Genomic DNA, 16387 nt, shown 5'->3' with positions numbered 1-16387 from the left:
ACATCGATACAAGGTGGATGGCAAGGATATTGCATAACCCTCACTGAAAACGGTTTACGAGTAGGAACTATTGACGCTCATGGCAACGACAAACTGAATGACACCAATGCGAACCACTTACCAGTTACATTTTGACTTCAATAAAGTTTCAGACAGAGCGATAGATGTCGCTGTCCAGTTCGAAGGCGATTCTTAAAAAAGGCATGCTTTTTAGCACCCTCCGCCTTCGCTGCAAACATCACCGATGGTACGTCCCCGCCCGAATGCAAAACGTGAACATGTCCGTGGTGCATTCACGTTCATACGGTTGTCGGGCTTGTTTGGGCTTGGCTATTTCACCTAGCTGGAGTTTCCGAACGGACAATCTCAAACCGTACGCGTAAGCTGTCAGCAATCAAACGTAGCTATCATCCAATCCAGCTGGTTACATTTTTATCTATTTGTCACATTGTGATGTTGAGCTATCAGCAGCTAGGCTAGCTAGCTAGCCACATCCTTTCAAAGCCATCGAAATGAGTGGCTCTCCAGCATAGATATCTGGCTACTGTGATAAGAGATTTAGCTCAACCGGAGGAGTTAAGTAGAGTCGCCACTTTTTTACCTGGTGATCCGTTTCCGTGACATTAACAGTATTTTCTCGGCAAAGAGGATGTCTAAACGTCTCAGGAATAGTGAGGTTTGCGCGGATTGCAGTGTTCCAGGTAAGTCTGTGTTACTGGGTCATCATGGCATGAAATGATGCTGTCAACTCATATCACCGAGGCGGGCCAGTTAGTATAGTCATTCTAACGTTACAACAACAAACTACTATGCAGCAGCAGCGGTTTAGCAGATCATGTTAAGTATGCCAGCTAGCGGATCAGCCCGTAACTTAGATAGTCTAACTGATTTGGCTTGTTGTCTTCATTTGCGTCAGTATGCACCAGTGAGGTAGTTGTCTGAATGGCATATATGACATCCAGTCATTCTTACAGATCGAATGCAATATCTCAAAGTCACATTACAAAAACCTCTATACGTGTTTAGACTAGTCAGATGAGGTGTTGCAGATCTAACAATGTATCTTTTTTTTCACTGTATCTTGATTGATTACAGAATCCCTTGATTCTTGACATGCCAATGTCATAGTTTTATTTGTTACTGATGTAATCAGTTCACATAGGCCTATACGACCATTTTAAATACAGTGTTTTTATATATCAGTCTAGAAGTTGAATGAATCAGTTAGGGATTGTTTTGGGCGCTTTGCATCTTTTAGAGAAGAATGACTTAATGCTGTCCAGTAAATACAGGAAGAAAAACAGGATGTTGAATGAATTGATGATGCAGAGACGGAATTTTGTGCTATTGTATTCTAAAAAGCGTTTGTCTTTTGACTTTCCCCGCATTACAAAACAAATGGTAGGAGGCAATGTGAGTTAGTGACCTAGGCCCATGTTCTAAGTATAGCTCTTCACTAAGAATGATACTACAAACCTTACCAGTAGTTTAAATCATCAAGACACCAATCCTTAAGCCAGTCACTGACCACCAGACTCATTAGTCAAGGCCTCTACACCAGCTGTCCTGGTATGCCCCTCCAGGTTCCTCCTATTACCAGTTGTTGTACTTGAGTCTCTGCATATTTTTAGCAGTCGCAGGCGTCGTTTTAATTTAGCCGCACTTACATTTGTTGAGGAGTGAGCAGGCTTGTCGGCAGGCCCCAGCCCTGTGCCGACAGGAAGGCAGAGACAGGCAGAGACAGGCAGAGACAGAGCACTGAGGGCCAGGTGCCGGAGCCAGACGAGAGGCCCTACAGCTGTTCAACCCACACCTCAGCTGTTCCTGGGAGCCCTGCCTCCTGCCTACTGCCTCCTGCCTCCTGCCACTCCAGCGCCAAATCAGCCCGGTGCTGTCGTCATCTGTTTGTGTGGCCTTTCGTTCCCAGAGTAGCAGCCACTGTGTTGGCTTTCCATGCTAACATCAGTTTTTCTCTCCTGTCAGCCTCTGTTTCCTCCAAGGAGCCTACCTCCGTTTGCACAGTCGCCCAACCCTCTCTTTGGTGGTGTCTGTGACTGTCAGTTAGATTGTGTGGTGCGTCTGTCATTATCTCAACCCAGCTCCTTTTGACTATTGTATGCTACCCTAAGGGCCCTTGAAAACTACCTTTACCAGGGTATGCATTAGTGTCCTGTTCTGCTTATTCATGTTGGGCATGAGCCTTCACGCTGCAATTATTTCGAGGCTAGTTTGTGAAAGAGGAAATTGCTCTCTCGCTCAGCTGAGAAAGGATGAGATTTTTGTTGTTGTTTGTTGAGCAGGTCGCTTTTAACGCTACCCATATATGGAAATGTGTGGTTCAACTTCCCATTTGCGCTTTGTGCACCGCTTGCCTAAATCTCAATACCACTGAAGGTCAGAAGATTCAGAAAGTAAAATTATGCACCACTCCACTACAAACTGTCCTATATCTATAATGGCTTATATTTATAAAAAAAATAAAAAGATTATTAAGGTTTTGGTTTTTCCAGTAAACAATTTCCTCCAAAACACGTCTACTGCAAAGCAGGCTAAGTACTGGTAGACTGCTTATGTGCAGTCATTAATGTGTTCACTGATCAGGTAACATTAGCCCTGATGCACCAGCCTACTGTCCCCATTATCTGCAGTAATCTGATCTTGGCTGAGTTTCAGATAGACTTCAGGCAAGGGTAAGTCTGGGATTTCTGTCAGGTGGAAGTATAAAGCCACCAGAATAGTAGGTCTGAGGTTTGAGTCTGTAGCCAACTGAAAAGTGAAGTGGTCTGCTAAAGCCAGCATGCCAAAGATTTGAATAATGGTCCTAAGCAATGGAACAAAACAGTCACACAGAAGGTGTTATAAACCAAGGAACCTTGTTACAGCTTGTTAAACAAACAGATCGGTCGACCCAAAGCTTGAAGTCTGGTTTAGCTGTGTGGAGATGAAAGCTGACAGCAATGTATAACTCAAATAAGAAGGACAGTTATGAGCTGTTTAAATACTTCACATTGTACCTTTTCTTTTTGACCCCACCCCCCACCCGTCCCAGATCCTCGCTGGGCGTCGGTGAACAGGGGCGTGTTGGTCTGTGATGAGTGCTGCGGCGTCCATCGGAGTCTGGGCCGCCACAGCTCCCAGGTCCGTCACCTGACTCACACCACGTGGCCTCCCACTCAGCTCCAGGTGAGCTTCTCTCTCCGCAGCGTGTTGCAGGCGCCCCCCTGTCCCCCTGTCTCCCTGCCCCCTGTCCCCCTGTCTCCCTGCCCCCCTGTCCCCGTCTGCCCCTTGTCCCCCTGCCCCCTGTCTCCCTGTCTCCCTGTCCCCCTGTCCCCCTGCCCCCTTGTCCCCGTCTGCCCCCTGTCCCCCTGCCCCCTGTCTCCCTGCCCCCTGTCCCCCTGTCTCCCTGCCCCCCTATCTCCCCCTGCCCCCCTGTCCCTCTGCCCCCCTATCTCCCCCTGCCCCCCTATCTCCCCCTGCCCCCCTATCTCCCCCTGCCCCCCTGTCCCCCTGCCCCCCTGTCCCCCTGTCTCCCCTCCCCTGTCTCTCCCCACTGTGGGTCCTCAGATCCTGGCTCCTCTCCTCCAGATGCAGAGGGGTCGTGGAGAGCTCTCTTATAAGCCCCTGGCTCCCTGCCATGCCTGGAGACATGTAGAGATGAGATCATTATCCTGGCTCGCTATCAAGTGTAGTCACAGCTCTGCTTCATGTCTCATGGAGCTTTCAACCTCATCTGCTCTCAATATAGAGCATTGGCACTCTGTCGATGAGCTGGCTGCTTGAATCTAGATGACAGCATCTCTCTGAGAATGACTGTCTTTAAAAAAATAAAGTGTTATTTCATGTCTGTTGCATTGTTTTGTTCCTACACAGTTCCTCTTCATGTGTGTCCTCTGCTACACAGATGGTTCAGACATTATACAACAATGGGGCCAACTCGATATGGGAGCACTCTCTCCTGGACCCCGCGGCTGTTATGAGCGGGAAGCGCAAGGCCAACCCCCAGGACAAAGTGCAGTGAGTCACCCTTCACTGTCTGAAGCCCTGCGCTGTTGTGTTGCTCGCTAATCTAGGAGAGATGATTGAACAGAACGGCCTTGTACTGCAGCTCCAGTGTCAGCTTGAAGGTTCAGATATGTTGGAGAAGCGAATTCGCCTCATGGATGATGGTGGATTTGCTATGACAGGAAGTGATAGTTGAAACTTGTTCCTAATGGCAGTGGGGCCCCAGGTTCTCTTGAGTGTGTGTGATGGTCTTTTAAGCTCTTCTGTTTCTTGTCATCTTACAGCCCAAACAAAACGGAGTTCATAAAAGCCAAATATCAAATGTTGGCTTTTGTTCACCGGATGCCGTGTCGAGATGATGACAGTTTTACAGCTAAGGACCTAAGCAAGGTGTGAAAAGAAGCTGGGTGACGAACAACACTTCTCAGAATGCTACAGAACGTTTCACTAACACGTTGTTTTTCCTTTTTTTCCTTTTTAGCAACTTCACTCGAGTGTCCGCACAGGTAATCTGGAGACGTGTTTGAGGTTACTCTCTCTGGGAGCCCAGGCAAACTTCTTTCACCCCGTAAGATTCACAATTCCTTCCTTTTCTCTCCCCCCCCCCCAATCTTCTTTCCTGGTGTAGATTTTTCACAGGGAGACTTTTACACTGCGCTATTTACTTTTCCTGCAGGAAAAAGGGAACAGGCCCCTGCATGTGGCTGCCAAGGCTGGCCAGGTGTCTCAGGCCGAGCTGCTGACCGTGTACGGGGCTGACCCCGGGGCCCCAGATACCAGCGGCAAGACCCCCATCGACTACGCAAGGTCAGTCTGTCATCGATCACCAACTGAAGGCCAAATATTCATTTTCGCCACCCTGGCTGGCTGGAACATTGTTTGATGGGTGGATGTTTTTCTCCGCAGGCAAGCTGGGCACTGTGACTTGGCAGAGAGGCTGGTGGAGATCCAGTACGAGTTGACCGACCGTCTGGCTTTCTATCTGTGTGGGAGGAAACCTGGTGAGAGAGATATCAACGTCTCCTATTGGATCACACACACGTCGCATGCACTTAACTCACACTTCACACACACCTCGCCACATTATCACACCTGTCCTTCATTACGAGGTCTTATTAGAAGCAATGGGTGTGTGTGTCGTCTTTCAGATCATAGATGTGGCCAACACTTCATAATTCCCCAGATGGCAGACAGGTAAGGTAACACGCAGAACGGCTTCATACAGATGACCTCCGACCCTGTCGGAGTGTATCCTGTAGTTTGAGGAGAGGGTGGAGCTGCCAGGCCTGTTCCAGCACGTTCTTGGGTTCCCTCCTGCAAGGAAATGGGGAGTCAGGTGGCTGAGCGGTTAGGGAAGCGGGCTAGTAATCTGAAGGTTGCCAGTTTGATTCCTGGCCGTGCAAAATGACGTTATGTCCTTGGGCAAGGTACTTCACCCTACTTGCCTCAGGGGGGAATGTCCCTGTACTTACTGTAAGTCACTCTGGATAAGAGCGTCTGCTAAATGACTACATGTAAATGCACAGATCCCCAAAACAATTGCACTGTAATTGTTGCAGTTAAAATACAATCTGACCCCAGCTTTAGATCCTACACTTCTGGTTTGAAAGCCGTGTACTTATAATGGACCCCCAAATGAAGCATGTTGTCTTTTGTTTCCAATGCTTTCTTTTAATGGATAAGGAACATGTAAGTATTCCATCTCATCAGGTTTCAAATCCTCCCTCCAATTCCGTAGATCAGAAATTAAACGTCTATACATTTGTCTTCCGTCTCCAGCAGTTTAGATCTGTCTGAACTCGCAAAGGCAGCCAAGAAGAAGCTGCAGTCGGTGAGTGACGTGTGATGTTTTGAGGGTTTGGATCAGTTTCTGATGACTTCCACCATGACCATGTCACACAGGACTGTCTCTCCACTGTAGCTCAGTAATCATCTGTTTGAGGAGCTGGCGATGGACGTGTACGACGAGGTGGACAGAAGGGAGACGGATGCAGGTGAGACGGCCATGTCAGCGTTCCCCTCCGCAGCTTTTTCAAAATCGCCCTCCTTTTTATGGTTTCGAGTTGAGGGGCGTTGTTGCCTTGACGGCAAGCCAGACGTGTAATGACGCTGTGTGCCTGTCGTGTTCAGTTTGGTTAGCGACGCAGAACCACAGCACTCTGGTGATGGAGACCACAGTGGTGCCTTTCCTTCCTGTGAACCCGGAATACTCGTCGACACGAAACCAGGCAAGCTCGCCTCACTGTAGCCTCACTGTAGCCTCACCACGTGTTAGCCTCCCCTCAGCCTCTCTTGTTAGCCTCCCCTCAGCCTCTCTTGTTAGCCTCCCCTCAGCCTCTCTTGTTAGCCTCCCCTCAGCCTCTCTTGTTAGCCTCCCCTCAGCCTCTCTTGTTAGCCTCCCCTCAGCCTCTCTTGTTAGCCTCCCCTCAGCCTCTCTTGTTAGCCTCCCCTCAGCCTCTCTTGTTAGCCTCCCCTCAGCCTCTCTTGTAAAGGGATGGCGCTTAGCTAATCATTCCTATTCTCTTCCAGGGACGACAAAAACTTGCGAGATTCAACGCGCACGAGTTTGCGACTCTTGTGATCGATATACTGAGCGATGCAAAACGTAGACAGCAGGGGAATTCTCTCACGAGTCCCAAAGGTGGGTATGGGATGACCCCTCCCCCATCTCCTCCAGCTTCAGATGACCAGCTGGAAGCCGGGCCTTCAACAGCTTTGTCACGTCGGCCTGTCCTGTCGTTGTCAGATAACGTGGAGCTGATCCTGAAGAGCGTGGGCAGCCGACATGGCAGTGAGAGCCAGGACAACGACCAGCCCGACTACGACAGCGTGGCCTCGGACGAGGACACGGACCAGGAGCCCTCCTCCTGCAAGGGAGACCGCACCAAGGTGCCGCCCGCTCAGCCTGGGCCTTTCATTCATGGTTGAAATCGGCCTTGTGTGGGGTTGCTAAATACAAGCATTTAATACATTTACTTATGTGCCTCTCCACAACGATAACTCCCCTCCTCTCCTCTCCTCCCCCTCCTCTCCTCTCCTCTCTTCCCCCTCCTCTCCTCTCCTCTCCCCCCTTCTCCTTCTCCTTCCCCTCTCCTCTCCTCTCCTCCCCCTCCCTGGCCCTCCCAGAGCCTGGACTCTGACCTGTCGGACGGGCCCATCACGGTGCAGGAGTTCCTGGACGTGAAGAACGCCCTGTCTGCCTCAGAGGCCAAGATCCAACAGCTGCTGAAGGTCAACAACAACCTGAGCGATGAACTCAGACTCATGCAGAAAAAGGTACCCTCAGAGCTGCACCAATCAGATCACTAAGACCGAGGGCTGGACTAGGGCTGGACTTATCCCCCAACCCCTTTTACCCCACTGTGAAGCACATTGTGTCGCCTCCTGGTATGAACTGCGCTATATAAATAAAGTTTGATTTGATTTGATTTTATGGGTGCACAGCTGTCAGGAGAGCTTCAGTCCCCTCCCCCACCTCCACTCCTCCACCTCCACAGTCCCCTCCCCCTCCCCCTCCTCCACTCCTCCACCTCCACAGTCCCCTCCCCCTCCTCCCCTCCCCCTCCTCCACAGTCCCCTCCCCCTCCTCCACAGTCCCCTCCTCCTCCTCCACAGTCCCCTCCCCCTCCTCCCCTCCCCCTCCTCCACAGTCCCCTCCCCCTCCTCCACTCCTCCACCTCCACAGTCCCCTCCCCCTCCCCCTCCTCCACTCCTCCACCTCCACAGTCCCCTCCCCCTCCTCCCCTCCTCCACCTCCACAGTCCCCTCCCCCTCCTCCCCTCCCCCTCCTCCACAGTCCCCTCCCCCTCCTCCACAGTCCCCTCCCCCTCCTCCTCCTCCACAGTCCCCTCCCCCTCCTCCCCCTCCTCCACAGTCCCCTCCCCCTCCTCCACTCCTCCACCTCCACAGTCCCCTCCCCCTCCTCCTCCTCCACAGTCCCCTCCCCCTCCTCCCCCTCCTCCACAGTCCCCTCCCCCTCCTCCACTCCTCCACCTCCACAGTCCCCTCCCCCTCCTCCACCTCCACAGTCCCCCCCCTCCCTGCCCCTCTGGTGGGCCGGGCTGTCTCTGGCCTGGGTCTCAGCCCAGGCCTGCTGGACACCAGACTGCCTGTCGTTTTACTGCTAAGTGTTGGCCAGCATGTTGTCATTTTCCAAGGTGGCTTTATAGTCTTTTGGAAATATGTATTAAACCTTTTTTTTTGTCGTTGCAGTAAAAGCCGTTTTATCTCTCATGATAGTACTAACAGACATGTCAAGAATAACCAGCATGCACGATTGCCTTTCCTCAGTTAGTAATTTGACTAAGTGACTAACTCCACTGTTTTAAGACAACGTTTTAGACTACTGTATGTGAACCAGTGGAATAATCATGTAATTGTCATCTAATCCAATGTCATCTAATCCAGACTTTCTTGATTGTGTAAGGTAACATAACTTTCTCTTACGGATGATAACAGATATGTGTTTTTGGCCTGATATCTGTAAAGGTCTAACTGCTCTGGTGAAAAGATAATGTAGTACCACAGATATTAGATAACCGCGTACCACAGATATTCTCCCTCTAATGTGGAACAGCACGAGATCAGATCCACTGTGTGCAACGTCCTCTTCGTCTGATGAGAAAGCTGTCATGACGATCACTTAAATTCTACCTTTCAAAAGTGTGTTTTAAGGATTTAGATACATGATTATGATTTTTACTGTATTTTTGTTTTGTTTTTTACTTAAAAGTTGACAATATCCCTATTCACTTATGTTCCAACCCCCATCAAAACAGCCATTGTGTTGGAATGCTGATGTCATCTGTTGATGTGATGAGCGCCCTGCCGCGGGGCTGAGAGCTGTGTTCACATGCTCTGCTACACAGCGAGGTTAGACTTGTGTTTCCCAGGGACTGATAGAGACGACTGTGACTCAGCCCCGCCAGCCCAGTGGACTGAGCGCTGGTCTCCATAGCCAAGTTCGGGGTGAACATGCCTCACTGGAGATCCTTAGTGGTCAACATGTTCACTGAGATTCAGCTGTGTGGACCGGCATTGTTTAGAAGTCGCGGCTGAAGTCATTTACAACTTTCCCTGACCCCCCTCCTCTTACTGAAAAGCACCATTGACCCTCCCCCCCCCCTTCCCAGTGTGGCTGAATAACAGTCTCATCCGAACCGAACACATTTCTCTGCGATGGTGCGAGGTCTTTTCAAGATCCCAGAGGGTCTTCCTGGTTTCTGAACTCTGTCTCTGCTTGGGCGTATTCTTCCACAGTTCTACAGGGTCTGCTTGTCCCGAGGGGGGGGGGGTGCTACTTTGCCTGCCATTGCTCTGCTTGCTTTGACACCCTGCTTTGACCCTTTTGTGATTGATTTGAGTCTTCCGGAAACCTAGCATGAGTAACACGAGAGATTGGGCCTTGATTATTAACAGTAACACATACCATATCAAAAATATTCAATCTGTAACAGAGATTTAAGGATAATCAGCTTTACGTAGCCTATACGTGGTACAGCACAAATGCATCAAATACTAAACCCGTGAGGTAACTATCAGGCTTTAATGGAGGTTTAGCGTGAGAGTGGTCAGCTGTAGACCAGGGCAGGCCAGGAGAGCCAGCGTGTCCAGGAAGCTCCTCTCAGTCCTACCGACCCCTGTCTTCCAGCTGCAGTCTCTGCAAAGCGAGAATACCTCTCTGAGGCGACAGGGCCCAGCCAGTATGTATCAGGTCCCCGGCTCCCCAGGCCCCCCCGACCCCTCCAGCCCCTCAGCCCTGAAACGGAGGCAGGCAGCGCGGGCCAGCCGGCCCATGTCTATGTATGAGACTGGCTCGGGTCTGAAGCCCTGCCTCCTCAAAGGGGAGACCCCGTACCCAGAGGAGGGCCTCCCCACCCTGCAACCTTTCCCTCCTCATGTAAGTAAGACCTGCAACCCTGCCTCTGCCACTTCCTCACCTCCTTCCGAGTCTTGTCCTCCACGTCTGTCTCTCTCTCCCCCCCCCCCCCCCTCCACATCCTGTCTGTCTGCGACCTTCCTTCCCCTTTTTCTGCCCCTCCCCTCATTCTCGTGCTATGGGTTTGTTGGATGAAGTTGGCGTAGGGTTATATCTCGGAGCTGGGAGGTAGTGATCCGCCAGGACAATGTGAGAGTCCCACAGCTAGTCTCATACAGTATGTGAACGCCTTCATTTGTTACTGGACTTTAACCGGTGTTACTAGGACTACTTTTTCTGTTCAGGTAGATTTGTTGGCATTTTTTTCCACCATTGTTCTGATCTAAAGTATTTTCAAGGTTTGTATGTGTCATTTCAAATACGCATTAAACAACCCATACAAATGTTTTCAGTGTTCGTTTTCTGTCTCTGTGACAAACTAACAGCATCATTTATGATTCGAATCTGTTCTCTGTCCTTCATGGTGTTTGGTGTTTTTATAAATGTGTTTAACTCCATTGTTCTGTCATTTTTCAAAAGTTAAAGATATTGTTTACTGCACACCTGTATAATGTATGTGAAATTCCAGCAGGTATGGTAATTACTAATTGATCAAAAAGAGGCATAGCCAGAAATATGTGGTGTTATTTAAAGCCCTTTGGACTTTGTCATTATCTTGTCAATCACACTTGATATAATATTATCCCTTTATCCCAGTAGTTATTGTTTTCTTCAAGTGCTCTCAAGAATTGTTATCAACCAATGGTGACTGTTTTTGAGAGCGCTAACTAGGTTTCATCAAACATTTTCACATATCTATTGAAAACATTTGATCTGAACCCTTTTCTAGACGGGAAGGGCCGCTTTGGTAACTTCCTCCTCATCCCTCCCCTCCTTCCCATCCACCCTGTCTTGGTCGCCGGACGAAAGTGCTCAAAGGGTTAAGTACCTCCTCACTTGGACCCTGCCTGGCAGGAAGCAGCCAGCGCAGAGAGCCCCTTGCCTTGTGCTGTCTCCTCCTCCTACACCTCCACCCTCCTCTTCCTGCTCCCCACCTGGCCCTCTGCATGAGCTGCCCCCGGGTCTCCCTCCTCCTCCACCTCCTCCTCCTCCTCTCCATCATGCCCCCAGTGGTGTGGAGCTATCCGTGACTCCACCCCCCACCAGAGCAGAAACCTCGCCGGTCGCTTCACACGCTCCTCCTATTTTCCTTCCCTCCCAAACGGTCTGTTTCAGTGTCCTGGGATGTCTGGGCCTCGTGTAGCTCAGACACCAGACGGTCTGTTTCAGTGTCCTGGGACGTCTGGGTCTTGTGTAGCTCAGACACCAGACAGTCTGTTTCAGTGTCCTGGGACGTCTGGCCCTCATGTAGCTCAGACACCAGACGGTTACGCCGTCTCTTCACCTGTGGAGCCTCGTTCCTCCCTCACCTCTAATCCCCTCACCACCACCACGGGCTCTGCCTCTCTGAGGCTGCTCCAGCATGCTCTCACCACCTCCGTTAACACTCCGGCCCTTTCCGGTTATCCCCACTTCCTCGCCGAAGGGACTTGTTTGTGCTCGGGCTGTTAGACTCGGCGGGAAAAGAAAATGGCTCATGTCGTTCATCCGGCTGCTGAGCTGTGGTAGTGTGGCTTTGTGTGGGGGTGTGGCCTCTTGTGCAGTGGACACGAAGAGGATTGTTTGGTCTCTTGTGGGCTGATAGTGAGACCTGAAGGGTATGTATTTTGACGGTACGTGGCTGGTCCCTACCTTTCCTCTGGCTGGCTGTCTGCTGTGTCCTGCAAAAAGTAGTTCCCTGTGCAGGGCCTCTGCAAGGCGTAGGGATTTGCATGAAATCAGAGCTGTACACCAACTCTCCAAATCCGTTTTCACTCCTTTAGTCGTAAAACAAAGTATAACTGCCAAGGTCTGAATGCGTGACTGGAGCTAAATGTTTACATGTCCTTTCATATTTATTTCATGCCATTCAACTGTAAGGACCTGCTGTGCTTGGACTGTTGTCGTTAAATCTTTCTAAATTCTTCTGAACCTCAACTTAATTTCTTTAGTTTGTTCACTATTGGTCCAAAAGTTATTATCCATACCGACTTGGACCAGAACTAGGGTGAAGTGATTAAGTTGTGGTTCTGAAGAAATTCTGAGCAAGTTCTTTCCTCCGAGATGTTTTCTTCTTCTGTGATTCCCCCCCCCCCCCCCCCCCCCCCCCCCCCCCCCCAGTTCTCAAACACTTCAGACCATTCTCCACCACTGTTTACTGCTTGTTTCTAATGCCGTCCATATGTCCAATCTCCACTCTCAGGAGATTCATTGTTGTCATGCACCTTCCACCAGTCTGCAAGAACAGGCCATCTGTCACGGTGTTTGTTAGCTGTCAAATGTTCCTGATTGGATTGTGTATAATACTGCATAATGTGTTTAAAAATTAGAAATTTGCTTGCAAAGCCATGAGGAATAGTTATTTATTAGCCAAAAGGCACATTGAGTGGAAAAGTGATATGTTGAACCCGGATAACCGCTTTCTACTAACCCTGGCAATCACGTTTATAAGGCTTCTTTGCTCTTGGCTGGTTTCATGCAAAGTAGATTTCTGTATTCATTGTCTTATGTTTTGGTTAAAACACATTACCTTCATTTGACTATCAAAACATGATTCAAACACATTTGAAATCAATTTGTATGTTTACACTTTGCATTGAAATGATTGCAGCAGCATATCCTCTTCCTGTTGACGTTGTCAGCGACGTCAAGACGCTCCGTCTCCTAGCAACATGTGTGACCCCTCTCCCTCTCGCCTCAGGCCTCCAGGATGGAGAAACAGACCAGCATGCCTGACAGTGACTATGACAACGCCACCAACGACACGGAAATGGAGGACTCAGGGTAGGACCTTACCCCCAACACACACACACACACCGTGACCTACACCAACACCTAAATGCGTGTTCCTCATGTTTGGTTCGTCTGCACTATGGCGCTGAGCCGAAGGCTGCCCTGTGTTCCCCCTGCTGCAGGGTGTTCAGGAGGGGCAGGCTGAGGAGCAGCGGCTGGCTGGGCGAGGGCAGCTCCATCCCTGAGCTGGACGACCTGGAGGCGGAGCCTGACCCCAGCCTGCCCAGCACGGAGGACGTCATCCGCAAGACGGAGCAGATCACCAAGAACATCCAGGAGCTGCTGCGCGCCGCCCAGGAGAACAAACACGACAGGTGAGGGGCCGGGCCGGACCCCAAACGGGCCCGGCTCCTGGGAAGCAGCCGCTGTGACCTTTGTTTAGTTCGACATCAATCCTGCTTCTCCTTTTTGGCATATCCATCATTTCTACTTCCTTGTCAATCAGATAATTTCGGGGTTCCTCATCACTGTTCTTCATGGGGTATTTGAGTTCAGCTTTTCACCAGTTCTGTTTCTCAGTATTTAATTTATCTCCATACATTTCCTCTTTCTGTCTCTGTCCGGTCACCTCCTCCCCCTTCCTCCTCCCTCCTCCTCTCCCTTCCTCCTCCCTCCTCCTCCCCCCTGGTGCGTTGTCTCTGGGGCCCTGTGTGGTTCTGTGGCCCCCCGGGTGCAGACCGTGTGAGCGTGAGGGTGTTCGCAGGCTCAGGCACAGCCTGGGCTGCTTCAGCACCCTGGTGCCCTGGGTGGACAAGCCCCCCTCCCCCCTGCTGGCCCCCGGCCTCCGGCCCCCTGACCCCTCCACCTGGTACTCTGGCCTCTGTTCCTGCCTCCCAGGCACAGTGTCTCTCTCTCCCTCTCTCTCTCTGTCTCTCTCTCTCTGTCTCTCTCTCTCTCTCTGTCTCTCTCTCTGTCTCTCTCTCTCTCTCTCTCTCTCTCTGTGTGTTATGCCTCCCCCTTCACCTCCTCACTGACTTTCTTGCTGTGGCGTGTTGACTCTACTTTGCCTGTTGACTGTCTTCCTCAGACTAACGCCATTCTCACTCACGCTAACGAATCAGCGCACACCTTTCCGCCTTAAAACCTAAAAAAACTGTACTTAAAGGAGTTTAATGTACGGAGGTACAGACGATTCCTAGTCCTCTATCGTTGTCTTTTGGGTGTTACTCAAAGTGAGGTGATTGTAGTGGCAACTTGAATATCTCTCCCCTTTGAAGTAGGAAAAACTGTTGGCTTGTCTTTAGTTTAAGGGATCTTAAAACGAATGGTTTAGTTTTATTGTTCTTGATGGCTCTCCCACCCCGCCCTGAAGGGTGAGCACTGTCTCTTCCATACCGGAGTGCTGTGTGTGGTATCATCGTGTAACCCAGTGAATGTTAACCAGCGTTCTGTAGTTTGAGGGCGAGTTTGAATTGTGTGCCAGTTTGCATTGCCCGGACTGTTAATGTAACACCATGTCATGGGTGTGTAACAAATGAATATTATGATTTAATCCAGTGTTACTGTTTAACTGCTAATCTCTTATTGACCTTTCTATTCTTTCAACAGCTTCCTACCCTGCTCAGAAAGAATCCATGTGGCTGTAACAGAGATGGCTGCTCTCTTCCCCAGGGTAAGTGGACAGGAAGGGCATGTTATCAACTCAGTTCTATTACAGCCTCAGGTTCCACTAGCAGAGAGGGCTGGGATACTGTCAGTCTCCCGTATTCATCACCACATGTCTCTGTGTGTGTGTGTGTGTGTGTCTCTCTCTCTCTGTGTCTCTCTCTGTCTGTCTGTCTCTCTCTCTCTCTCTCTCTCTGTGTATCTCTCTCTCTCTGTGTGTATCTCTCTCTCTCTGTGTCTCTCTCTCTCTCTCTCTGTATTTCTCTCTCTTTTTCTGTGTCTCTCTCTCTCTGTGTCTCTCCGTGTCTCTCTCTCTCTCTGTGTGTCTCTCTCTGTCTCTCTCTCTGTGTGTGTGTGTCTCTCTCTCTCTCTGTCTCTGTCTCTCTCTCTGTGTGTGTGTCTCTCTCCCCTCCAGAGGCCTCGTTCAGACACGGTGAGGGGCTCCCTGCGCCTGCTCACCTCCAGCGCCCAGCGCCTGCAGGGCGAGTGCAGGAAGGCCACGCCCCCGGACGCCGGCCTGGCGCCTGACATGCAGCTGGTCACCCAGCAGGTCATCCAGTGTGCCTACGACATCGCCAAGGCAGCAAAGCAGCTCGTCACCATAACGACCAAGGAGAACAACAACTGACAGCCATCATCATCATCATCACCACACAGGTCCTCAAACAGAGCTGATTTGTATTTGTATTATTTTAGCTCGTGTTTTTAATGCATCTTATGAATTGTTTCGTTTTTTTTCCATCAGTATTTGTGATTTTTTGCATGTGTTTATTATTTTTTTATTTAAATATAAATGTACAAAAGTGTTTGCAATGGTTAGCTTAAAGCCAGTATTGGTCAACGCCTGATTTGAGGTAATGTTAGATTTTGGGCGTTTTAAGGTTAGATTAGCCTGGGAAAGCTCAGCCCAATAGAAGCTGAATGATCAAGTTTACAGCACAGAACATTGTTGAGGAGCAATCCAGTCGCTCCTGTAAGATTCTAGGAAAGATCTCGTCTTCCTTGCTAACCAGGAAACCATCCATTAACGTCCACAGTGTACCCTCTATCTTCTAAACAGCCTCCAGTTTGATGCTATTGCCGTCGACGTCCAAACATAGTGTTCCACACGCCGGGGTGAAGTGTTTACACGTTCCCCTAAGCGAGGTAGCACAGAGGCAAAGCTGGAAATAAGCCATAAAACCATATCAGGAGTCACTAACGCTGTGTTGTCACAGCTGTAGGAAAGAACTAGAACTCTGTACATACCGACAACACTGCACACGTTTGATGGTTCAGTATTTTAAAGGGGGTACATTTCCAATCGGGAGAAGACTAATGGGAGTTTTAACAGCTAACATTAAACCCTGTTTATGCACTTTGTAGCCCTGCAATGCCAATGTGTTTTTCCTGTCCAAGTGTGATTGCTTCCATTTAATATGCACTTAGTGCAGCTAACTATGTCTATTTAATCTGGTAGTCGATGCATCAAAGCACTTGTTCCAGGGCTTAATTACGCACTTCACCAGCAATATGTTGTGCTTGTGTTAAATAACTGTAATGTGCTTCATTTTTTTCTCCTCCTCTTCAAAGTCAGACGCTTGACACAGCTCTGCACATGCTTAGTGGTGTGTGCTGTAGCAATGTAGGTACTGTGACAACAGCTAGATGTCCCACAGCTGACAAGTCTTTGACCCCCTGTGTGTCGTGTCTGCCGCTGCTTGGTTTGTTGTTGATGTGGAGCTCATGGCAGGGTTCTGAAGGCCAGCCTACGTCGATAGCTCCTGTGTAAAGCTGAAGGTTATCAGGACAGGCTCTGAGCTCAGTGTTGAACTTGAAATGTGATCAAGGAAACAGCCCTTACTGTGCTCCTCTGTTACTTCATGAGTTCCAGACATGCAGAAGGTTATAACTGCAGGGGTATTCAAAACAAAACTTATTTTATTTTCTAAATAAACTTAATTTATAATTATAATCTCATCACTGTGCCTT

General features: G+C 49.7%; 1 protein-coding gene across 9 annotated transcripts; it reads left to right on the top strand.

The window, feature by feature from the left end:
- Positions 1-151: 151 nt before the first annotated feature.
- git2a (G protein-coupled receptor kinase interacting ArfGAP 2a) lies at positions 152-16360 on the top strand. Of its 9 annotated transcripts, XM_047048682.1 has the most exons (21): positions 152-701; positions 3050-3183; positions 3902-4014; positions 4287-4392; positions 4484-4570; positions 4679-4809; positions 4909-5003; positions 5151-5196; positions 5686-5691; positions 5782-5833; positions 5924-5996; positions 6133-6230; positions 6532-6643; positions 6749-6891; positions 7129-7278; positions 9653-9901; positions 10770-10859; positions 12720-12802; positions 12934-13125; positions 14360-14423; positions 14832-16360. In XM_047048682.1, exons 1-21 carry the CDS (start codon positions 650-652, stop codon positions 15042-15044), a joined length of 2289 nt encoding a protein of 762 aa, XP_046904638.1. In that variant the 5' UTR covers positions 152-649; the 3' UTR covers positions 15045-16360. The 9 variants fall into 9 exon arrangements, with proteins under 9 accessions (XP_046904638.1, XP_046904639.1, XP_046904643.1 ...); XM_047048683.1 differs by lacking the exon at positions 5686-5691; XM_047048687.1 differs by lacking the exon at positions 10770-10859.
- Positions 16361-16387: the final 27 nt, after the last annotated feature.

Source organism: Hypomesus transpacificus, chromosome 24 (assembly GCF_021917145.1).
Source record: "Hypomesus transpacificus isolate Combined female chromosome 24, fHypTra1, whole genome shotgun sequence".
Classification (NCBI taxonomy): domain Eukaryota; kingdom Metazoa; phylum Chordata; class Actinopteri; order Osmeriformes; family Osmeridae; genus Hypomesus; species Hypomesus transpacificus.
Note: the sequence above shows the minus strand (reverse complement) of the source record. Positions and strands in the feature narration are given on the sequence as shown.

What these genes read in the sequence shown, in the direction of transcription:
- git2a (XM_047048680.1), top strand. Translation starts at nt 650, where the DNA reads ATGTCTAAACGTCTCAGGAATAGTGAGGTTTGCGCGGATTGCAGTGTT. An exon ending in CAGAAGGGAGACGGATGCAG is followed by an intron (nt 5,997 to 6,132) that starts GTGAGACGGCCA and finishes TGTCGTGTTCAG; the next exon opens with TTTGGTTAGCGACGCAGAAC. An exon ending in ACGGAAATGGAGGACTCAGG is followed by an intron (nt 12,803 to 12,933) that starts GTAGGACCTTAC and finishes CCCCTGCTGCAG; the next exon opens with GGTGTTCAGGAGGGGCAGGC.